The following is a 24,780-nucleotide window of genomic DNA, read 5'->3' as shown; positions in this document are numbered from 1 at the left end:
CATTTGAGAAGCCTAAGTTACATCGACCTATGTAGCGTTAGACTAGGCTGTCACAACCATTTTGTTGCCCTTGCCACACCATATGACTAACTTGTCACAATGTCTGACTAGTTATCCACATTTACTAATCATAACATGCAGTTTTAAGAGTTAAGACCACTTGTTACAAATTATCATGATATCAATTGGTAATTTCAATATACATAGAAGTCCATTGTACTTTATACATGGTCATGTACTAGACTAATAATATAATCTATTTATAGTTGTCCATTTACTTAGAGTGATTGAGTTCATAATCATCATACCCATTTAGGCATTTAGCAACACAAAAGTCTTAGCATTTTACTTGTATACTAACAAAAAAAAGTAAATTTGTACTAATGAAATTTCTAGTTATTACATGTCCCCAATCCATATGGATTTCAGCCCGTCTATTCATTTTTTGGGCTGATGAATTAGAACTAGAAAGGCCCAACAAAAGATAAAAGTCTAATCCTATAAAAGGTGAGTATAATTGAGTATAATTGGATAAAACACGACTTTGATACTATAAGCCTATACTTCAGTGTTAAGTCACTACTGTGTACATAACACTTATCTCATCACTGACTTAAACTGAAATCTCATAAATATGCTTATTTATTGTTATCGACACGAATTTTCAGATGAATTTCCATAAACTATATGATTTGGGCATAAATTACTGTAAACTTTTGGATTTTACTGATTATTTGTCAAACTTTATGGAAGTAAAAGTTGAATGAAAAGCACCTGGTCTGACACGCCAACTATCTACTGACACGTGTCTCACTATAGAAGTCCACCGTTCTCCCTCCCTCCCAACCTCCCCAAAACCCCTATGCAAAGCCCTAGAGCTTCACTTCTTCCCCCATTTTAGTATCTAAGCTCAAAATCCTCACTCCAGCTCGATTAGGATCTTCCTTAGTCCTTACTTCTTCATCTTCAACTAACGATGCTTCTACGCCGTTTCGCGTTTATCATTCCGGTGTTTCTCATGATACTTTTGCCTCAAACGACGCCGTTTTCGGTGTCCGGTCCACACATTGCGGATGTGAACATACTGTTGCCCCCCAAGATGACTCATCCCGTGGAGTACAGGCTGCGGGGGAGTGATGGTTGCTTCAAATGGTATTTCTTCACCTTCCTCAGCTTAGTTTTGCTTTCATGATCGCTTCTTTAAGTTTTTTAGTTTCTGAGTTTTTAGGTTATCAACTTTGAGTTTTTAGTTTGAAGAGCATTTTCTGGTCATTTCAATAAATTTTATATTATTCTCTGGCGATGTTTATGTTTAACCTTGGGGAAATTCGGCTTCATTAGCGGTGGCAGTGCTGTTTTACTTATTGAGCCTCTTTTATCTTGCTCACTAATTCACTTAGTCTATCATATGGTTGTCCTAGGCTGCTGCTGCATAGGATTTTGCGGAAGCATGCTAAACCTGACTTTTGTATAAAAATGAGCTATTGTGTCCTGCTATTTGGCATATAATAATAATAATAATAATAATAATAATAAAAATGTTGGGCTTGGAGCTTTCAGTTTGAACTAGCCTTCCATGACAAACTGATACATTGAACTAGACTGCTGCATTGTTTTTAATTTTCCTTTTAATGATACTTATAAATGCTTTTTTCCTTGGTAGGTCTTGGGATCATCATGATATTCTAGCGTTATTGCCTGAATACAATGCCAGCAGTCTCTGCTCCACAAGTGCCCGCTTGAAATCAATTGCCCCATATAGTGGTAGAAAGGAGACGGCTGTGTATGCAACTGACATGAACACAGGGGCTGTTATTCGTTGCAAAATTTACATTGATAAGATCTCCAGGATCAAGATATTCCATAGTTCAGTCAAACTTGACCTTGATGGGCTTGCTACTCTCCGAGTGCGTGCCTTTGACAGTGAAGGTACTTTGCAATTTAAGCTTGTCAAGTCTCTGTAGCTGTCTACTGTTTTATTTTAAAAAGTAATGGCTATCTTTATTTCTAGTAGACTGTTAAATTGTTCTAAATGTTACCGAAATCATCTACTGTTTTCATCTGAACACGGATCATTTCCCCTGATAATCCTCAAAAGGTTGCACCTTGATGGTTGGTTTACTCATTTTCTAGAAATATGACCACATGTCCACATGGATTTATGTAACAATAATAGTAAGCTATGAAATGCTAAATTGCTAATATCTGTAAATGTTCTTTCCATTTTTAGCTGTTTTAATCTTCCACTGTATTACTATCAAGCCATGCCTCATTATTAGGCCTTGTGTGTTGCTAATTTGTTTGCCAGAAGAAGTTATTTTCTTTGACTTCTTTCCCCAATTTGGTGGTGAAATTAGTTGTTTGTTAATCAGCACATATTTTGTATGGATGTGTTTATAAAGAGTTTATATATCTTTTTAGAATTTATTTTCATTAATATCTTTATGGTTTACCCTTTATTGTTACTCTAGTTGGTACTGTCATTAACTTTCGTTTTCTGAAGTGCAGAAAATGTCTTCTCATCTTTAGTGGGCTTGCAGTTCATGTGGCAGCTGATGCCTGAAAAGGATGGATTGCCTCATCACCTCGTTCATGTTCCTTTGAAGGAGTCTCCATTGAGTGACTGTGGTGGATTGTGTGGTGACCTGGATATCCAAGTAAAGATTGAAGATAGTGGTGTATATTCTGATCTATATGTAGTACGGGGAACTGAGATTGGGCATGAGGTTGTTTCTGTTCACTTAGTTGAACCATTGTCTGAACATATGGCCGATAATATTGTGCTAACTGTAGCAGAAGCAATGTCTCTTGATCCTCCTTCCCCCGTTTGTGTTCTTCTTGATGCCATTGTCCACTATAGTCTTAAAGTTATCCATGGAAATATTCCTCAGCTTGTAACTTTGCCATCTGCATTTCATCGGTGGTCTATTTTGAACTCCTCAGTTGCTCAGGTGGACCAGATGATGGGCACAGTTCGTGCTTTAAACTTGGGAATGACAGCAGTTATTGTTGAAGACACCAGGGTTGCTGGTCACACACAGGTGTCTACTTTCCTTGTTGTCCTTCCAGATTCTTTATTGTTGTACATATTACCCCTTTCTGCTGCTGGTGATCTTGTGGAAGGAATAGAACCTATTCCATCAGTATCACGCTGGTACATTGTTGCTGGCAGGCAATATCTCATTCACATGAAGGTCTTCTCACAGGGACCTGGTGCTCAAGAAATTTATATTATCAAGAATGATAACATCGAATTGCATGATACCCAGTCTGAATTCTGGAGTATTCTACCAATTGCAGATGAAATTGTTGAGAAAGGCAGATCTAGAATCTTAAAAGCAACCTCATATGGACTGGGAAAATTAATTGCAACTTTGAAATACAGTAGTGGTGATGATGGGACAAAGAAAATTCTCAAGGTTGTGCAAGAAGTGATGGTCTGTGATCATGTGAAGTTCAGCATGGATGGTGTCTTAGGTAGAATTCTTCTTCCCTGGGCCCCTGGTGTTCATCAAGAGATGGAACTCAAGGCAACTGGTGGCTGTGCAATGTTATCAAGTGACTATAAGTGGTTCTCTTCTGACATGGCCATTGTTTCTGTATCTGCTTCAGGGACTGTTGAGGCAAAAAATCCTGGAAGAGCTACCATTAAAGCTGTTTCCTCTTTTGATTCTCTTAATTTTGACGAGGTGATTGTTGAAGTTTATTTGCCTTCTTCTATGCTAATGCTGCCTAATTTCCCTGTGGAGACTTTGATAGGATCACATCTTCTGGCTTCTGTGACATTGAAAACATCAAATGGCGCCTTCTTCCACAAATGTGATGCTTTTAGATCCTCCATTAAGTGGAAATGTGAAAGTGATGCTTTCACAATTGTGGATGCTGGTGGGTCATTGATTTCTGACAAGCTGGGGATTCTTGACCTTGATATGTCATCATATGGCCCTCCATGTGCTTGGTCCTTTGTATATGCTGCTAGTTCTGGTCAGACAATGCTGCATGCAACAATGATTAAAGAATATCAACCGTTTGATCACTCCATCAGTAGCTCTGTTGTTCTGAAAGCATCATCACGCATTGCTGCTTATTTACCTCTCCATGTGTATCAGGCAAGTGATGGAAACAAATTTGGCGGTTACTGGTTTGATATGGTTCAGACTGAAGCCAACAATCAACAGAATTTGGAGTACCTATATCTTGTACCAGGCACTCATGTAGATTTGATTCTTAATGGGGGGCCTGAAAGATGGGACCACGGAGTTGAATTTATTGAAACAGTTGAAGCCACTGGTCAAGGTAACTCTGACTTTAAAGATGGTGGTCTTGTACATAAAATATTTAACATGCATGGTAGTGCGCACAGAGTAAAGTGCCAAGAAGTGGGGAACTACAAACTTACTTTCAAGCGTGGAAATTTAATTGGCAATGATCATCCTCTTCCTGCCATATCTGAAGTGCAGTTATTGGTGACATGTAGCTTCCCATCCTCAATTGCATTAATAGCTGATGAACCTGTAAATGCTATTGAAGTCATTCAATCTGTAGCTCTGGCTGAGCGCACCAATGAAAGGATCCAAACTACTCCAGTCAGAGTAGCAAATGGCCGCACGGTTCGAATGTCAGCAGTAGGCATTAGTGACTCTGGAAAAGCTTTTGCAAACTCTTCTTCTCTTCCTTTGATGTGGGAACTTATAGATTGTGATGATTTGGCATTTTGGGATGATTTAGCAACAACCCAATCAAACTGGGAGAAGTTTTTGGTCTTGCAAAATGCAACAGGAGTCTGTCTTGTACGTGCCACAGTTGTGCCATCAAGTAGTCATGTGAGCCAGCATTTTATAGAAGTTCAAAATGATCTTACTGATGCCATTACCTTGCAACTTGTTTCGTCTTTAAGACTTCTCCCTGAGTTCAGCTTATTGTTTTTCAGTCCTGATGCTAGGTTGAATCTCTCAATTACCGGGGGAAGCTGTTCTCTTGATACTCTGGTAAATGATACTAAAGTTGTGGAGATAATGCAACCAGCACCTGGTTTGCAGTGTTTACAACTACTTCTAGCTCCTAAGAAATTGGGTACTGTGCTTGTGACAGTGCGAGATATTGGGCTTGCTCCACCACTTTCTGCTTCTTCAATGGTCCAAGTTGCAGATGTGGATTGGATTAAAATTACATCTGGAGAGGAACTAATCCTCATGCAAGGAAGTATGCAGGAAATTAATTTTCTTGCTGGGGTTAGCAGTGGATTTACTTTCGATTTGTCTCAGTATGCTTATATGGGCATACAGGTCCACATTGAAGATGATATAGTTGAGCTTGCTGCTAATGATCTATTTTCAAGCAATGTGGATGGGTATGCAAATATGCAAAATTTCACTGTTCATGCTGTACATGTTGGAGTTACAAACCTATATATCAGTGCTAGACGGCATTCTGGACATGAAATACGTAGCCAACCAATTAAGATTGAAGTTTATGCGCCACCAAGAATACATCCCAGTGATATTTTTCTTGTGCCAGGTGCATCTTATGCTCTTACTGTAAAAGGAGGCCCAACAAGTGGTGCATATGTCAAGTATTCCTGTAAGGATGTTGAAGTTGCCAAGATCCACTCATCTTCAGGGCGAGTTTCTGCAGTTTCACCAGGAAATTCCACTGTAATTGCCATAGTTTATACGAGTGGGGATCTTGTTATCTGTCAGGCCTATGGAAAAGTTAAAGTTGGTGTCCCTTCATTAGCAATGTTGAATGTTCAGAGTGAGCAGCTTGCTGTTGGTCGACATATGCCAATATTTCCTTCTCTTTCTGAAGGAAATTTATTTTCATTTTACGAACTGTGCAAGAACTACAAGTGGACTATAGAAGATGAAGGGGTGTTGGGTTTTGAAGCAGTAGATTACTTGCATGGCAAAAATCATATGATACCTTTTTCCACAGGAAAGGAATATGGATCCACTGAATACTCACTAGACCATGATAATGGTTTTATCAAAGTGTTACATGGAAGATCCGCTGGCAAGACTAATGTTAAGATTTCTTTCACCTGTGATTTTTTGTCTTCTAAATCTTCATTGCGGTCGAGGTTGTATAATGCATCCATATCCATGGTGGTGGTGCCTGAGCTGCCGCTTGCTCTTGGATTACCAGCTACCTGGACTCTTCCTCCTCATTATACCACATCAGACCTTTTGCCTTTATCTTTGGATTCACACAGCAAGGGGAATTCTCCAAGTCTTAAAAATTCAATTATGTATTCGTTACTTGGGGAGTGTGACAGAAAGGTGGATGGGGTGCCAGATGATGCTATATTTATTGATGAAGGTAAAATAAGAACAACAGAGAGTGGTAATCTTGCATGTATTCAGGCAAAAGATATGTCAACTGGAAGGACTGAGGTTGCTTCTTGTTTGAGGGTTGCTGAAGTGGCTCAAATAAGATTTACTGGAGAGAAGTTATTGGTTCACACATTAGCCATTGGTGGTGAAGTTGATCTTCCAATTAAATACTATGATATTCTTGGAAATCCTTTTCATGAAGCACAGGGTGTTGTTCAGTATGGAGTTGAAACCAACTACCCTGATGTAGTCTCTATTGAAGATTCAGGTGACAGCAATGGAAAAATCCATCTCAGGGCACTCGGTCAAGGAAGGGCTCTTCTGCAAATAGCATTTTCTAGTAATCCACAGAAGTCAGATTATGTGGTAATTTTTGTGGGTGCTCGTTTACATCCTCAAAATCCAGTCCTACATCCTGGAAGCCATCTTAACTTCAGAGTAGAAGGTTTGGATGATCAAATTTTAGGCCAGTGGTTTAGTGCCAATGAAAGCATCGTGTCAGTAGACTTACTATCTGGAAAAGCAGAAGCAATAAGGGAAGGAACTACTCATGTTATCTTTAATAGTTCGAATGTGCAACTGCAAACTGCAGTGTCCGTGCTGAAGCATGGTATTTTATCTGTCCATGCTCCAAATGAGACACTTACAAATGTACACATTCCTACAAAAGGATATAGTTTCATTGTGAAACTTGATGGTTCACACAGTCAAGATATAAAAACTGCTCAAGACACCATAGATATCTTGTTTGATTGCAGGGTGGATCCACCTTATGTTGGGTATGTGAAGCCATGGAAGGACTTTGATACTGGTAATTCATATTGCCTTTTCTTCCCATACCCTCCAGAACATTCGATATTCTCTAGTCCTGAGTCAAGAAGCATGGGACAAGAGATGTCTGTTTCAATCTCAGCTTCATTAAAAGGAGAGAAACATGTCTCCAGTTCTGCATCAGCACTGTTTGTTGGAGGCTTCAGCATTCTAGAAGTAGACAGAGACTCGTTACGGTTAAATATGACATCAGGATCAATTATAAGCATCATAACCATTGTGGGTAATACAAATGTTGAAATGCTTTGGCATGACAAGGATCGATTATCAGTCAGGCCCATCCACAGAGATAATTCTCAGATAGGATGGCATGCTCGCTATGAGGTCAAAATTCATAAAGCTGAGAAATTTAGAGATAAATTGGTTATCAAACTCCCTTCTACCGGTCAGATAATGGAAGTTGATGTTAACTATGACCCTGAAGAGAGAGAAGCATTAGGAAGATCAGCTATAATTCTCAGGGTACAAGTATTTGTCTGTATTGCTGTGTTTATATTGTGTGCTGCTATCGTCCTTTGGCACGAATACCATTCTGATAGAATTCGACAGCCAATTACTCCAGGCACACCACTTGTAGCAGCACCTATCACTCCTCAGCAGAGCAGTCCTGCTGTAGTGAATGAAGAATCTCCTCGAACACCTCAGCCGTTCCTGGACTATGTTAGGAGGACAATAGATGAGACACCAAATTACAGGCAAGACTTTAGGAGGAGGGCCAATCCTCAGAACACCTTTTAGCTAACTGGATGGCATTATCCAGAGGGAAACCTGATTCCCGTGTTTCAGAATACTTGTAGCACAAGATGTAGTGAACAGTTGTTGAGCATAGCTTTTATTTCTTCTATTCAATATTTGGTTGCAGGAATTCTGTTGTATATAAACTTTATCCCGGACTTGGGAAATGCTTTCTTCTTGTATCTTGTGACAAGGATCTTTGTATCCTGCATTTAAGAGTCAGATTTGTTAGACAACTAATCAATCTTCTAGCCTCTGCACAATTGGTAGAGTGACTAGGCTTCGACTGTGGAGCTTCCATATCTGAGTCTTGTAGAAATGGATGGGCTGGGCTGGTTTTTTGCTATTGACCAGGAGGGCCTTCTTTCAGGTATGTTTTCTTTCACCTTTGATTTCTTAGCAAAAGAATATGTGAATAATAGTCATACTTAAGCTATTTTATGAATTACAGTAATTGCTGGATGGAAAGGAAGATAATTGAATATGTAGCAATTAAATTGTGGAAATGTGAACTTTCCCCAGCCGGCTGAGCTCTACTCTGTGTTTAACATTTTGAATCATTAACAGGTTGGAAGGTGAAGCTCAGATGTAATTTCTGACACAAACAACCTCCAATATCTATCTATCAAATTAAAGTGCCTTTCTGATATGCGACATTCATTCCATACAAAAGTTTTAATGATCTTTGTGTAATGTTTTCAATAATGGTGCATACATTCATTGAACTGATATATTATCTGGTCCTACGTAATTTTTGTTATCAGAAAACAACTATACAATGCAGTGCAACCGGGATCTGATGTTTGATTTTGTCCAGTGTTAATTGCTAGTATATATATATTATGACAGAAAGATGCAATATGGAGAGGGTTTAAATTGTTTCATGGCCGGGGCGGGCCCTACCTCCAAGTGATGGACGAGTGAGATTGATGGGGCTAATTTAAGTATGAATTTGTGGAGTAATGAGTAATGGCAACAATGAGAGCAAACAGTGGAAAGGAAAATGATGGAAGGTTTGCACATTTGGTGTGTGATAAGTGATAATGATAATGATTGGTAAAGCATGTTTAGTTGATTGCTGACAGTTGGTCCCGAAGCCAGGACAAATTGTCCCCTCAGCTGTCAAGTCTTTTGAACATTGCCTCTCTGTCACAACATTTTCTTTTTATTTTTATGGACTAAATTCATTCTTCTTCGGTTCGGACAGCTCAAAAATAGTGAAGCCATGGAATGGAAGGACTTATTTGGGCGGGTTATTTCTTTTTTATTTACAATAAACTTTTAATAAAATCATTGTAAATATTAAAGAATGGGTTGGTCAATATTATATTAGGGAGGGAATGTGACATGAGGCACGTTTCTTGGTGAATCCGCGAAAACTAGTTTTATAGTTTTCAGGTCAATTTGGAGAAAGGGACTCTTGGCCTGTAACTCTAAGGCTGGCTGTTACCTGCCACTGCTTAAGGTGGGTTTCTGTATGGATTCAGTATGTTATTGTATGTAGCACTATTTTCATTTATTATTAATATTAATGTTATGTTATTTTGGTATTTAATTTACTTCTTGTGGGTATTTTATGATTACGTTGGGAAGAGCACGACAGGCGGTCCACATGCGACGGTCCGAATTCACATGCGCACATGTGATACCTTCTCCTTGTTCCCGCAATTTTGTAGTTTATACAGGTTAGGTGCGGTTACCATGTGATTATTTCTATTTTTACTCCTTGCAAAAATGGCCTAGGCAGCCGCTAAGTTCTAGGCGCCCCTAAACCGAAGTAAATTGCTCTCTAGGCGGTCGCCTAATATCAAACTTGGTCGAGTTGGCGGTGAATTCAGTTGAGTTAACTTGTCTAACTCGGTCGAGTTAGACGTGTTAACTTGATCAGGTCAACCTTGTTAATTATATTATTATATATTATATATAATAGAAGTAAGAGATATATATAATATAAAATATGACATACACCTATACCCATGAACTGTTTTTTGTATAGGTCGCCGAATAGGCGTCGCTTAGGCTGCCTAGTTGATGTAGTTAGAGTCGAGTTTTGTAGAAAGTATTTTCATAAGGTATATATTTTGATAAGATTTTAAAACATGCATATTTTATTTTTTAATTCGGAGTATTAAATTAATTAGTACTCCGTAATAAATTTAAGTGAAAAAAGCCTTGACTTAATAATAAAATTAGAGTGGAGTAATTTTTAAGTATAATGATGGAGTAGTGTAAAATATATTTAAAAATAAAATAAACGAATGTGGGGAAAAATATCGCCGTGACGCCGTTTACTACATGAATCTCCGGGGAGCATGGAATTCACTTCAGGGGCTCCTCGTTCATGACGTGGCGGAATTTCATTGGCTATGACTAACCCTCGATAAATCTCCCTCTCTTGTCAGTTGTCACTCTCCCAGCAAAGTTCATTGTATTCCCATTTTCTTTTCATGATTATAATAATATATATAATAATAATAAATCCAGGAAGAAGAAGAAGAAAGAAATATTCTCCAAAATATGCTATGCGTTTACAGAAACAAGAAAAGTGAAGCTGAAGAAGAAGAAGAAGAAGAAGAAGGCGAAGAGTGAAGAGTAGAGAGAAAGAGAGAGACTTTCCCTATTGCTTTTTAAGGGTAAAGACGGCTCTTAAGCTTTGCTTGCGAGCTTAGTTTTCAGTTTCTTCCTTTTCTCGTTTCTTTCTCCACGCCAAGAAGAAGCATAAATCCGCCCATTACACCACCAAGTTTTTAACCCCCAAAAATTTAGAAAATAAAAAATTTCTTATTTTCTCAATTTCTTGGTTGGATCGGATCTGAATAGGACCCGCAAAACAACACAGGAGAAAAGCTGTTCCCAATACAAAATCTATCGCCTTTTCACCGGTGGTTTCTTACAAGGGCTTCCCTCCCTCTCTATCTCTCTCTCTCTTAACCGGTCATGAAAGCTTATTAGTCTCTCATCTACATTCTTGATCAGGTAAAAAGCCATTGTTCTCTGCCTCTTTCCTTTATTACTTCTTTACTTCTCTTTGATTCTTGAGAACAAAGATCGATAGATTAAACCACACTTCTGAACCATGCAACAAGATAAACATATCCTAATGCTATGAACTTTTTAACTGTTGTGTCAACTACTTTTCCCTTTGAGTAAATGTTGGCATACACTTGTCGATACAGATTCTTGATTTTCCTCATTTCATGGGGTCATTGAGAAATTCAGCTCTGGTCAGGTCTCTGCTAATTTTGGTTCTCAATCTGTGGTTTGGGTTTCTTTTGTTTGCGTGCTACTGCTGGGATTATAACATCATCAGATTAGTTGTTTCCTCTCTTATTTTGAGGATTTTTTTTTTTTTTTTTTTTTTTTTTTTTTTTTGGATTTTTTTTTTTTTTTTTTTTTTTTTTTTTTTTTGGATTTTTTTTTTTTTTTTTTTTTTTTTTTTTTTTTGGATTTTTTTTTTTTTTTTTTTTTTTTTTTTTTTTTGGATTTTTTTTTTTTTTTTTTTTTTTTTTTTTTTTTGGATTTTTTTTTTTTTTTTTTTTTTTTTTTTTTTTTGGATTTTTTTTTTTTTTTTTTTTTTTTTTTTTTTTTGGATTTTTTTTTTTTTTTTTTTTTTTTTTTTTTTTTGGATTTTTTTTTTTTTTTTTTTTTTTTTTTTTTTTTGGATTTTTTTTTTTTTTTTTTTTTTTTTTTTTTTTTGGATTTTTTTTTTTTTTTTTTTTTTTTTTTTTTTTTGGATTTTTTTTTTTTTTTTTTTTTTTTTTTTTTTTTGGATTTTTTTTTTTTTTTTTTTTTTTTTTTTTTTTTGGATTTTTTTTTTTTTTTTTTTTTTTTTTTTTTTTTGGATTTTTTTTTTTTTTTTTTTTTTTTTTTTTTTTTGGATTTTTTTTTTTTTTTTTTTTTTTTTTTTTTTTTGGATTTTTTTTTTTTTTTTTTTTTTTTTTTTTTTTTGGATTTTTTTTTTTTTTTTTTTTTTTTTTTTTTTTTGGATTTTTTTTTTTTTTTTTTTTTTTTTTTTTTTTTGGATTTTTTTTTTTTTTTTTTTTTTTTTTTTTTTTTGGATTTTTTTTTTTTTTTTTTTTTTTTTTTTTTTTTGGATTTTTTTTTTTTTTTTTTTTTTTTTTTTTTTTTGGATTTTTTTTTTTTTTTTTTTTTTTTTTTTTTTTTGGATTTTTTTTTTTTTTTTTTTTTTTTTTTTTTTTTGGATTTTTTTTTTTTTTTTTTTTTTTTTTTTTTTTTGGATTTTTTTTTTTTTTTTTTTTTTTTTTTTTTTTTGGATTTTTTTTTTTTTTTTTTTTTTTTTTTTTTTTTGGATTTTTTTTTTTTTTTTTTTTTTTTTTTTTTTTTGGATTTTTTTTTTTTTTTTTTTTTTTTTTTTTTTTTGGATTTTTTTTTTTTTTTTTTTTTTTTTTTTTTTTTGGATTTTTTTTTTTTTTTTTTTTTTTTTTTTTTTTTGGATTTTTTTTTTTTTTTTTTTTTTTTTTTTTTTTTGGATTTTTTTTTTTTTTTTTTTTTTTTTTTTTTTTTGGATTTTTTTTTTTTTTTTTTTTTTTTTTTTTTTTTGGATTTTTTTTTTTTTTTTTTTTTTTTTTTTTTTTTGGATTTTTTTTTTTTTTTTTTTTTTTTTTTTTTTTTGGATTTTTTTTTTTTTTTTTTTTTTTTTTTTTTTTTGGATTTTTTTTTTTTTTTTTTTTTTTTTTTTTTTTTGGATTTTTTTTTTTTTTTTTTTTTTTTTTTTTTTTTGGATTTTTTTTTTTTTTTTTTTTTTTTTTTTTTTTTGGATTTTTTTTTTTTTTTTTTTTTTTTTTTTTTTTTGGATTTTTTTTTTTTTTTTTTTTTTTTTTTTTTTTTTTGCAGTGTCTGAGTTTTTGGCTATTGGCTCTTTAATTGGTATGTGATAATTATTTCATCTGAATTTGTAATTGGTCTGTTAGACTTTTCAATTGTTGATGGGTTGAGGGTGTCTAATTAGTAATTAGATCTAGTAGTGACAATTTTCTAAAGAGGATAAAACTTTATTTTTGGTTAATAGAGTTGTATGAATAATCTTTCTAAACTGGTTGTTCTTGTGGCAGTGTCTTTCAAACTGCACAATGGAATCACTTGTTGATGGGATTAGCTCCTTGCCCAATGGTCATAGTTCTGTAGCTGCTGCAAACTGTATTGCTTCTTCTGTGCCCAGAGCAAGTCGTCCACCTCATCATCCTTCTATGAAACAATATAGATATGAAGGATCATCATCCTCATCTTACCCAATAGCTGGTGACTTTGAATCAAAGTCACTGCTAAGCTCAAAAGGCTCTATGGTCAGCGCAAAGTCTTATAAAACATCTGATAATAATCTTGAGATTTCTCATGTTCATGTTCAGAGTGACATAGTCTCTACTTCAGTGGGAGATCATTTGGAGTCAAATAAAGGTAAGAAGGAATTTCTGGGGGTAGAAGATTTTGTTCCAAAAGCAGAAGGTTTGTCTGGTAAGCATCTAGTTATTGATTCTCAGAATTACAAGTCAAATGAGTGTTTGGAGCCTGGGGAATTTACTTCACAGAATGCTGCCAAAGAAAGTAGTATTGACTTGTTGAATGGCCAGTTACCTCCTCAATCAGGATACTGTCCTAGTCCTCAAAATAGTTTCTACTCTGCTACGCTATATGCAGAAGCCAAAGAAAGCTTCACCAACACAGAAGTAAGTGAATGTGCTAGCAGTGTTGACAAGTCTGGTGATAGCGGTGAAGTTAGCAACTCTTGTGATTTTGTTGAGAGTACAAAGACAAGCGTCTATAGAGCTAGCACTGGTAGTGATGTTAGTGACGAGAGCAGCTCTAGTAGTTTGAGCAGTGCAGTATCTAAACCACACAAGGCAAATGATACAAGATGGGAAGCAATTCAAGCCGTCAGATCTAATGATGGAACTTTGGGGTATAACCACTTTAGAGTATTCAAGAGATTGGGATGTGGTGACATAGGAAGCGTTTATCTAGCAGAGTTAATTGGTACAAGAAGCTATTTTGCCATGAAAGTGATGGACAAGGCAACTCTAGAGAGCCGTAAGAAGCTTGTGAGAGCACAAACAGAAAGAGAGATACTGCAATCTCTGGATCATCCCTTTCTGCCCACTTTGTATTCGCACTTTGAGACAGAAAAGTCCTCTTGCTTGGTGATGGAGTTCTGTCCTGGTGGAGATTTGCACGCTCTTCGTCAGAGACAGCCAGGGAAATATTTTCAAGAAAATGCTGCCAGGTTAGGTTTTTACTTTTCCCCATTATCTTAATATTCCAGTTGTGACTTCCTTCTTTAAGTGTTTAATCCTAGACTTATTTTCTGCCCCCAAATTCTAGAAAGAAACACATATGCAATCATAGGATTGTGCTATAGAGCAGTAAACTTTATATTTCTTCTTTTGGCACCTTCTGTTGATATCCTTGTTCACTTTCATAAGATCTTGCTGCAGTCCTTAAGGAATCAGACATTGGTGATATGGAGGTCTTGGTTATATCATAAGCATAATTTCTGAAGGATGAATCTTTAGCTTTCCCATATTATTTCATGATGAGTTCCTATGCCACTAAGGCTGCTATCTATTTTCTTCTTCTTCTTCCTTTTTGGTTGCTAAATTAGTACTTTCCTTTAAGTCCTATATATGCCCAAGGCCACTGAGGTTTCTGAATTGTGCTTAAAGAGTGGGTGTTCCATGTTCTTTTCTTTCCTTGTCTTTTTGAGCTTCGAAATCAAATTTTTATTTTGTATGGTTAACTTTCAATATTTTACCTTTTTGGTCCAGAAAAAAAAATGAATTTATTTTTATCTTCAGAAAAGGGTGTGATTTTGCTTTGGAATATGGGAATTCCTTAAGGGTGAAAATTTGATAATTTAAACTATGGTGGTGGTGGAGTTTTCTTAGGTCAAGACAAATTCTTTGACTGCTTAGTTAAGAGGTCCAATCTGTATATTGTTGTACAGTGTGTGTGTGTTCACAATTTGTTGGTCTTCCTTAAATTTCTGCGGTGTTTATGATAGGTAACCAATTGCTGCTCAAATGTTGAATGAGTGAATTGATTATGTGGTTACTGATTATTAGGTTCTGTTTTGGAGTGTAGGTTTTATGTGGCAGAAGTTCTCCTTGCTTTAGAGTATCTGCACATGCTGGGCATCATTTATAGGGACCTTAAACCAGAGAATGTTTTGGTGAGGGAAGATGGACACATAATGCTGTCTGATTTTGACCTCTCTTTAAGGTGCACTGTGAGCCCGACTCTGGTTAAATCCTCGAATTCAAATATAGAATCAAAGAAATCGGGATACTGTATCGAGCCATCTTGTATCCAACCGGCATGCTTCACACCACGGTTCCTTAGCAGGGCGAAGAAAGATAAGAAGAAGAGCAGCAAGCCAAAGACTGAGATACATAGTCAAGTAACCCCTCTTCCTGAGCTGATTGCAGAACCAACGAATGCTCGTTCAATGTCTTTCGTGGGTACACATGAGTACTTGGCTCCCGAGATCATAAAAGGGGAAGGACATGGCAGTGCTGTTGACTGGTGGACATTCGGGATCTTTCTGTACGAACTCTTGTTTGGGAAAACGCCTTTCAAAGGACAGGGAAACCGGGCAACATTGTTCAATGTTGTTGGGCAGCCATTAAGATTCCCAGACTCCCCGACGGTGAGCTTTGCTGCTCGGGACTTGATCAGAGGTTTACTAGTGAAGGAGCCACAGCACCGTCTTGCGTACAGGCGCGGGGCAACGGAGATAAAACAGCATCCATTTTTCCAGAGTGTGAATTGGGCGCTGATAAGGTGTGCTAGCCCCCCAGATGTGCCAAAACCATTCATAATACAACAGCCAGCAGTTCAGAAATCTCCGGCAGCCACAAAAGTGCAAAGTGGTGTTGATGTCAAGTCTTCGGATAATTATTTCGAGATTGATTTCTTCTGATGATGATTCTTGTTTGCTTCTTTTTCTTTTTCTAAGTCGTCAATCACTGGACTGGACAGTAGTAGTAGTAGTAGTGTACTTTGATGAATTATATGGTCGGTCTTAGATCATCTCCTTTTATGTTGGAACTTGGAAGGAATGCCAATTTGTTCTTTGTTCCTGTCAGAAGCCAGCCAAATGTAAAGTGCACTACACTTTTTCTTGTCCTTAGCTTCAAAATATCCTCTCTCTCTTATCTTCTTCCCCACCCACCCACCAATATATTCATTCAACCAAAAGCTTCATTTTGATGTTTTCAGATTACAAAATAAACATTTTTGTATTTTCAAAAAGCTCAACTCCATCTCATACAAAATCAACAATCTCGAATTACAAGTATATTACATTATAATAAGATGAAATAATGATAAATTTAGAGTGTGAATAAATAACAACAATCTCGAATTACAAGTATATTACATTATAATCAGATGAAATAATGATACATTTAGAGTGTGAATAAATAACAACAATATCAAATTACAAGTATATTACATTATAATCAAATGAAATAATGATACATTTAGAGTGTGAATCAATAACAGCAATCTCGAATTACAAGTATATTATATTATAATCATATGAAATAATGATACGTTTAGAGTGTGAATCAATAACAGCAATCTCGAATTACAAGTATATTACATTATAATCATATGAAATAATGATACGTTTAGAGTGTGAATCAATAACAGCAATCTCGAATTACAAGTATATTACATTATAATAAGATGAAATAATGATAAATTTAGAGTGTGAATTAATAACAACAATCTCGAATTACAAGTATATTATATTATAATCAGATGAAATAATGACAAATTTAGAGTGTGAATCAATAACAACATTATCAAATTATAAGTATATTACATTATAATCAAATGAAATAATGAATTTAGAGTGTGAATCAATAATGAAGGGAAACATATAATCAACCAACCAACCACCAGTTTGTCTAATCAGCAATTGGTGTGAAACCAAGTTAGTTGTGTTGAAAATCAAGAATACGGTGATTAATGAATGTGATCAGAGTAGTAGGTAGCTTAACATGTATTTGGAACTTATACTACTTATTAGGATGTATTTAGTACAAATTTGGAAGCTGAGGAAATGTTGCAAAATTTTCTCCGCCGACCACCGACGTGACCCCATCACCTCCAATCTTAGATTTATTCATCTATACTATGTGTAATTTTGCATGACCATATAGTCACTCAGTCTTGACATTTTTAATCTGTGGATCCTACTTTTGTTTCCCAATTTTCACTCTATTTTTCTATTATTATTATTATTATTATTATTTATTTATTGTTTTTGACTTTTGACTATGGATTCTTTTTGCACTGTGATCGTAAAGAATGTGTCATTCAATTCCTTCCTTAGTCGCTTCCGCAGCTTCCCCTCTCTCTCTCTCTCTATCTATCTGCACCCAGGAATCATAATACGCGGTGGGAAGCTTAAATTATTCTGGGTCTCTTCGCAGTAACTAAATTCTGTGTTTTTTGGGCTCCTTTAGCGTTCATAGTAAGAAATTCTTTATTTCCTGTACCCACTGATCTGCTGTGTTCCTGGCCAGAAGATTCTAGCTCCCCTATCCGTACTTTTCACTCCAATTCCTTTTTGGTGAGGTTTTCATTCTTTTGTTTTCCAAAGGAAGCAGAAGTGCGTATAAGAGTGCAAAGAAAGGCGTGAGCTTTAATTTGTGTTTTTTAGTAGTAAGTACTTGCTGATTTTGCTGAAATGCCTGGATATACAAGCACGAGTCTGGTCTCGATTCTGGTTGATAAGTAGCTAGATAGGTGAGCTAGGTAGAAAAGGTAAATTTGGTGTGCAGGTGTTGAAATGGGATCTGCAAGTGGGTTCTACACTGGAGAAGACTTCAATTTGGACTCCAAATGGTTGATTGATCCCAAGCTTCTCTTTGTTGGGCCCAAGATTGGAGAGGGTGCTCATGCCAAAGTCTATGAGGGAAAGTGAGTTGACTTTCTTCTATATTTCTTGCTCTTTCCTTCTTAAATTTGTAATTTTAGCATTATGGAGTTGCTTATGATAGATTCATTTTGTTCTTTAAATCTGTCTTTGAATTGATTGGTGTTGCTGAAATTTGCTCTTTTGTGTGTGTGTGTGTGTGTGGATAGGTTTTGACATCTTTTTGTTTTTGGTTTGTTTCCTGGGTTCCTTCCAGATACAAAAACCAGAATGTGGCAATCAAAATTATCCATAAAGGGGAGACACCAGAAGAGATTGCTAAGAGGGATGCCCGATTTGCAAGAGAGGTTGCAATGTTATCCAGAGTTCAACACAAGAACTTAGTGAAGGTTGTTTGCAGTTTTCTTTTGTGTCAAAATGGATGCAACACTTCTGAATGAGTAATTAAAATTGTTTGCAGTTTCTCACATTGATAATTTCTTCTCTACAGTTTCTTGGTGCGTGTAAGGAGCCTGTTATGGTCATTGTAACTGAACTACTTCTAGGCGGGACGCTTCGAAAATACCTGCTGAACATGCGGCCAAGGTGCCTAGATATGCGTGTGGCAATTGGATTTGCACTTGACATTGCTCGGGCAATGGAATGCTTACACTCTCATGGAATCATACACCGTGACTTGAAACCCGGTAAAACTTATGTGCATTTGGCTACTCTTATCTGGAACTATCACGATTGTCCGCGTTGCCTACTTGCCTTTGTTGAATCTTTAGCTTTGTCGTTTAGCATGGTGCTTGAACCATTTCCCATGAGATGAAACAACTTTTTCAAATTGAGGGGGGAGAAGAAAATATGAGACATTATAGTTTGCTGGTTTGTGTCTTAGTTGATCCGTTCTTAAGAATCTTAGGCTGCATTTGGGAGAGCAAAGAGATTAGTGCTATGGTAGTGAGATTGAAATGGCTAGATTGCTCGAATTGCACTCCTCTTTTAAATGGATAGTGTGTTGTTGGAACAAATCTTGATCTGAATTTTCGGGTGAGATTCTATGGTGTTTTGAAGTGGGAAAATAATTGGCTAGATATGATGAAGATTGGGTCATGATTTCTGATGCAAAATGGCTGGAAACTGAAAAGAAGCAGAAGCTGTAAACCTCTTTTGTTTGACTGTTTCTTCTACCATTAGTCCATTACTTAGAAGTTGATTTTAAAGCTGGTTTGTGGTTCTAAATGAGTAAATGTCATTCAAGTTTTGCATTCTAATTGAAGTTTTGCTTCTTGAATTCTAATTTTGTATTTCATACGAATTTGCCTACAGAAAACTTGCTCTTAACGGCCGACCATAAGACAGTTAAACTTGCAGACTTTGGTCTGGCAAGAGAGGAGTCATTGACAGAGATGATGACTGCTGAAACAGGAACCTATCGCTGGATGGCTCCAGAGGTAGAAAACAAAAACCACTTCCTCTATTTACTTCTACGTGCTCTTTTTATGACTTCACAACTGAAAATTTCACCGAATGTTGTATATGGAGGAAGCTATACAGCACTGTTACGTTGAGGCACGGAGAGAAAAAACATTACAATCACAAAGTTGATGCCTACAGTTTTGCTATTGTGCTGTGGGAGCTTATACATAATAAGTTGCCGTTTGAGGGCATGTCAAATCTGCAGGCTGCCTATGCTGCTGCTTTCAAGGTAATTTTCATTTTTTGATTTTTTTTTTTTTTTNTTTTTTTTTTTTTTTTGGTTATCAATTACTCCGTACTGGATACTATGAAACATATCTTTTTGCAACACATGGAGGTTTGTTGCTTGTTTATACCAATTTTCTGCAATAATTACTTGCAACACGAATACCACATATTATTGGTTCTTTGAATCCTACCACCTTTAATTAAGGCTTCTAGGACCACTTGGACAGTTGTGCATATTTGAGTAGGTTACTTTACCATGAAATAGGAACTTAGTCTTGAAAAGGAATTGGGACAAAGAAAATCCGAGCATGGTACCCAAGAAACAAGGGTACGTGGATAACTCTTAAGATCCGGGGGGGGGGGGGGGTCCACTAATCAATTTTGATTTTTTTGTCCAACTGGAATGAACTATGGCTTTGGTAGTGACTATATGGTTGTTTGGCTTGCAGAATGTAAGGCCAAGTGCCGATGATCTACCAGAAGATATGGCTGTGATTGTGACCTCATGTTGGAAAGAAGATCCAAATGCTCGCCCCAACTTCACTCGGATTATACAGATGCTTCTGCACTATCTTTCCACAATTTCACCCCTCGAAACCCCTCCCATACCTCCAAGAATTTTCACCTCAGAGAATGCTGTCTTGCCACCCGAGTCTCCAGGTACAAGCTCCCTAATGGCGAAGCGTGGCGACTCGGGGGATACCCCCAACGCCCACGCCCCATCGGAGGATAAACAGAAGGGTTTATTCTTCTGCTTCAAGCAATGCTACTGATCCCTTCTAAAGCACAACGTAACCGAGGAACAGAGTTTTAGCTGCAAATATATACGGAAATTTAGATGTTCTTATTAGATTCTGGAAATGAAGCTCTGCTCAGGGAAGATGGCGACATTCTAATTTATTAGTTCTGACTGAATGTTGAGCTTTTGGACACTGGAGCTAAGGTTGTTGTGATGATTATATAGTATTATAGTTGTAAAATAAGGTTTCATCCAAATGCCTTTCCTCCAATGTTTTGTAAGAACATTACATTACATTATTGACCTTTGATATATCTATCTATTTAGTGCAGTACTTGTTAATGCTATTCTATTCGGAAAAAATAAACAAATAAAAATTGTACCAGAATCATGTTTATCTTAGTTGTCACTTCTTTCATAATACTAACTAATGTTGTCTTTTTGGGGGTGTTTGGTTATTGGCTTATAAGTCAAATTTTAGCTTATTTGACTAAGTTTAGCTTTTTGACCAACCAATAAGCTATTTTGAAGTGTTTGGTAAATGGCTTATTGGGCCAATAAGCTGAAAATTGAAAAGCTAATGAATGTAGCTTTTTGTATCAGCTGGTTTGGAACAATGGGTATATTGACTATTTTATCATTTAAAATCAATGGGATTTACTTTTAAATGGGTGGTGTGTTTGTTATTTTATAATAATAATAATAATAATACTCTTAAATGTCATTTTACATTCAATCAGCTACTAGTAAACAGCTAATTTACCAAACAGTTTTTTATAACCAGCTAATACAATCAGCTGGTCAAACCAGTTAACGCAATCAACCATCAACTACTAGCTAAATCAACCAGCTATCAGTCGTTTGCCAGACACCCCCTTTGTCTTGAGAAGACGTCCTGTACTTTTAACTTTTTTTTTTTTTTTTTTTTATCTCGAGAAGATACTTTAACTAACGTTTTGCTATTTTTGTTGTTTTAAGAAGACACGTTAACGTTAATGTAGTATCTATTGTGTAAATCGTATGATTTATTTTTATTTTTAAGAATCTTGATATTTGTTAATCTTGTGTCTAAGAAGCAAATATAAGAGCTTGCAATAGAAGCTTCATAAATGGGGGTATGGTCGTTATTACCTGAAATCTACAGTTGCAGCAGTAAATGTTAACCATACGTTGGATTTAGTGTACCGCTTTTATCCTTCCAACAACGTTATAGGCAAAAATTCTCCGGGAATTTTCTGTTAATTACCGAAAACCCCCCGTTACGCCGCGTTAAAACAGGGGCAATCAAGCAATGGCGTCGTACTGGAACTGTAATTTCATCCAAAAATGAGTGGCACAATCTATGTAATGATTTATTGATTTTCCTTTTATAGCTTGGGGAGCAAGGGACAGATATTTACCATATTGACCCCTGCCTCGTTTGTATAGGTTCGGACACTGACTTAGTAAACGGTGGGCCATACCCGAACCTCCAATTCGGCCAATAGATGAAGAGGAGAAGCTCATCCATGCCTGCTTCTTCTTGGATGCCAAGTTGCCGAACCGAGGGCAAAATGTAGAACAAGTTTTTCCCGCTTATACACACAAGCTCTCACTTCGTTTCTTAGCTCAGTGGAGAAAGGGGGAGCATTAGATAGCATGACGTCTTCTTCTTCATTCCTCCTTTGAGTTTAAAAGCCATTGACTCGAAGACGCAGCACTCCTGTTTTTCTAAGGAACTCAGAATAATTAAAGGATTTCCTTTCTTGAATGACTGCTTTGTATATGGGAAGGTGAGGTTGGATCCATGGAGTACAAATTGGTGTCATTTAATCAGTGTTTTGATTTGGGATATCGAAACCAACCAGAAATTAAAGAATCTATCTTGAATTTCTGGGATTTTTGTAATGATTATTGAGGATTTTTCACTCCTCATATAAAAGATGATCTTTTTACAGCAAAAATTTGATTTTTAAGCCATGTTTTGATTAGGGTTTGCTGTAGAATGATCAAAATCCTCCAGAAAAAAGAAATTTCGTGAGCTTTTTCTGTTCTTCTTCATCTTCTTCCCTTGAGTGTGTGTGTGTGTGTGTGTGTTTTTGAAAAAAGGATTGCCATTTTCTGGGATTTTCTTTTGAAGTGAGATTTGATAAACTAGAATCTGGGTGTTGTATCTGGGCATTCACATGATGATCTTTTTACAACAAAAAAGTTAATATTTTTAATCCATATATGCTTTGACTCCTTGTTAAGGGTCTTCTTATGGGGGGCACCATGTTTTGATGACTTAGTTGAGAGACCAGATACTAGGATTTACAGTTTTGTTGTGAAAAACACAAATGTGGATTGTAAAGGACACAATTTATTATGTCATTCCCAAAGAGGAAATGTACTAAATTCTTTACTTCATAGATTCCAGTCCAATAATGCTTATAATCACAGTGGAATTTCAATCTGTCTTGATGCAGGTCTTGGCTTATCAATAGCAGAGGACTTGCACAAAAAGTGAGAAATGCCAGTTCCCCTGCTGAGAATCGAATCAAAGATTGTGGGGCAACCCGTGAATGCCCAAACTGTCATCACTTGATTGATAACAGCGATGTAAGGAGTTTCTTTCTTTACTGAATTCACATGAGAGAGTTCATGGCAAAAGCTATCTTTCTTGCCTGCAGATTATTTGTGCTTGTGTCTATTTCGAGTAGTGACTAATAAGAGTCTGGTTTGTTTTATGTTTTCAGGTTAGCCCAGAGTGGCCTGGCTTTCCTGCTGGTGTAAAATTTGAGCCATCTGATGTTGAGCTCTTGGAACATCTGGCAGCAAAATGTGGGGAAGGAAATTCGGAACCACACATGTTTGTTGATGAATTCATCCCAACACTTGAGGGAGATGAAGGAATCTGCTATACTCATCCAGAGAATCTTCCTGGTAGGCTCTCCCCCATCCAATTATTTATGTTTTTCTCGTGGCATTGCTTGATTTCTACTTGATATGCATTTCAGGTATTAAGAAAGATGGAAGCAGTGTTCACTTTTTTTACCGGACTAAAAAGGCATATGCTACTGGAACGCGCAAGCGCAGAAAGATTAGCAATGAAAAAGGTTTGGTGATGGAGCACGTTCGTTGGCATAAGACTGGGAAGACGAAAGCTGTGATGGAAAATGGAGTTCAGAAGGGATGCAAAAAGGTAATGGTTCTGTATAGGACTACCAAGAAGGGAGAAAAGCCTGGTAAAACCAATTGGGTGATGCACCAATACCATCTGGGAATAGATGAAGATGAGAAAGAAGGTGGATATGTAGTCTCGAAAATATATTATCAGCAGCAGAAACAGACTGAAAATGCTGTTCTTCTGAGTGGAGAATCTGATATGTATGCAAACCAAGCCATTCCTATGACTCCCATGATAGCCATCCCTAATCCGCCTCGTGCTGGAGAAACGCCTTCTTGTGATGATTACAATGCAGCCCTTTCACCTGCTGAGGTTAGCCCATCCAAGATTTTGACTTTAATTTGCAATGCAATTTGCTCATTTATATGTTCATCAATTTTATAATCTCCAATCCTATTGATGATGCATACATCGTTTCGTGTTGTTTGCTAGGAAGTGGAGGGGGGCAAGAAGGAGGAATATGTTTCTTTGTCATCTGATTTTCAAGTGAAGTGCGAAGAGTACGCAGGAGGGTGTTTGGCTGGAGAATCACAGGCTGTTGATGCAACTGACATTGATGATTTTCTGTTATGTGATGAAATTGTTGGTTCTTTTGATTTGGACAATCTGGGATCTCATCATGCGACTTCTGCTAACATTAATCCTATGCCGCAAGAAGCTAATAACACTACCACCTCCACCAATATTGCTGATCTTGTGAACTTGGAAACGGAATTTTCTTTGCAGGATCTGCCATTTGGATCTCAAGATAGTATTTCCAGCTGGCTAGACCGCTTTTGAGCTTCGGATTACTTTACGTCAAACCATCCGTTTGTGTGTTTTCTGTGCTGTGCCGTCAAGATTGAAGGCATTTGAGGTCAAGGAGTTCCAAACTTGCTGGTAAGAGCCTGACATCCTAGTTACGTTACTGGGAAGGATGTGAGTTTGTACGAGGAATTCAGTTTTGCCTTTTTGAGATTTATTTGACCTCAATTGATGAACCTTCAAGCTTTGGATTATTGTAAACTTAAATATCGTTGTAAGTTCGTTGTTGCGTGGGAGTGCTTTTCAATGACTTGCATCAGATGTTTGTTACAATGTTATGACATAATATGTTTATGTTTTGTAGTATATAATGTATTGTAGATTAATGATGTTTAGGCTATTATATTATTGTTGTTCAACCATCTAAGTAAGAATATGAAATCTTTCTTTTAAAAAGAATGATGTAGTGAATAAAACATGATTCTCGTATTAGAATGATCACATATTTTTGTGTACAAATTACTGGTTTTTTCTATCCTAAAAAAAATAATATTGGACCCAACTTTTACTCTAATTTATAATTATAATATCAAGCATTCAAGTGGGATTAGTCTTAGTTATTATTTAAAAAGAAAAAAGAAAAAGAAAACCATAGGGC

The 24,780-nt window shown here is 36.1% G+C and overlaps 4 protein-coding genes across 7 annotated transcripts; all 4 read left to right on the top strand.

The window, feature by feature from the left end:
- The first annotated feature begins 877 nt into the window (after positions 1-877).
- LOC116013269 (nuclear pore complex protein GP210) lies at positions 878-9,417 on the top strand. Of its 3 annotated transcripts, none has more exons than XR_004097233.1 (4): positions 878-1,152; positions 1,664-1,929; positions 2,509-8,268; positions 8,466-9,417. XR_004097233.1 is itself a non-coding variant. In XM_031252936.1 (3 exons), exons 1-3 carry the CDS (start codon positions 977-979, stop codon positions 7,899-7,901), a joined length of 5,835 nt encoding a protein of 1,944 aa, XP_031108796.1. In that variant the 5' UTR covers positions 878-976; the 3' UTR covers positions 7,902-9,417. The 3 variants fall into 3 exon arrangements, 1 of the variants encoding a protein (XP_031108796.1); XR_004097232.1 differs by having other exon boundaries at positions 8,350-9,417; XM_031252936.1 differs by having other exon boundaries at positions 2,509-9,417.
- A 957-nt stretch (positions 9,418-10,374) lies between these two features.
- On the top strand, positions 10,375-16,063 carry LOC116013270 (serine/threonine-protein kinase D6PK-like). 2 transcript variants are annotated; one of them, XM_031252938.1, is made up of 4 exons: positions 10,375-10,874; positions 12,753-12,785; positions 12,971-14,136; positions 14,994-16,063. In XM_031252938.1, exons 3-4 carry the CDS (start codon positions 12,989-12,991, stop codon positions 15,829-15,831), a joined length of 1,986 nt encoding a protein of 661 aa, XP_031108798.1. In that variant the 5' UTR covers positions 10,375-10,874; positions 12,753-12,785; positions 12,971-12,988; the 3' UTR covers positions 15,832-16,063. The 2 variants fall into 2 exon arrangements, with proteins under 2 accessions (XP_031108798.1, XP_031108797.1); XM_031252937.1 differs by lacking the exon at positions 12,753-12,785.
- A 1,168-nt stretch (positions 16,064-17,231) lies between these two features.
- LOC116014204 (serine/threonine-protein kinase STY13-like) lies at positions 17,232-20,615 on the top strand. The gene is made up of 6 exons (XM_031254206.1): positions 17,232-17,843; positions 18,056-18,188; positions 18,290-18,485; positions 19,114-19,238; positions 19,334-19,492; positions 19,941-20,615. Exons 1-6 carry the CDS (start codon positions 17,713-17,715, stop codon positions 20,262-20,264), a joined length of 1,068 nt encoding a protein of 355 aa, XP_031110066.1. The 5' UTR covers positions 17,232-17,712; the 3' UTR covers positions 20,265-20,615.
- Positions 20,616-21,825: 1,210 nt separating this feature from the next.
- LOC116012686 (SUPPRESSOR OF GAMMA RESPONSE 1-like) lies at positions 21,826-24,511 on the top strand. The gene is made up of 5 exons (XM_031252325.1): positions 21,826-22,002; positions 22,678-22,810; positions 22,948-23,134; positions 23,209-23,690; positions 23,811-24,511. Exons 1-5 carry the CDS (start codon positions 21,980-21,982, stop codon positions 24,156-24,158), a joined length of 1,173 nt encoding a protein of 390 aa, XP_031108185.1. The 5' UTR covers positions 21,826-21,979; the 3' UTR covers positions 24,159-24,511.
- Positions 24,512-24,780: the final 269 nt, after the last annotated feature.

The sequence above is a fragment of the Ipomoea triloba genome, chromosome 3 (genome assembly GCF_003576645.1).
Source record: "Ipomoea triloba cultivar NCNSP0323 chromosome 3, ASM357664v1".
Lineage (NCBI taxonomy): Eukaryota > Viridiplantae > Streptophyta > Magnoliopsida > Solanales > Convolvulaceae > Ipomoea > Ipomoea triloba.
This window is presented reverse-complemented; position numbering and strand designations above follow the sequence as displayed.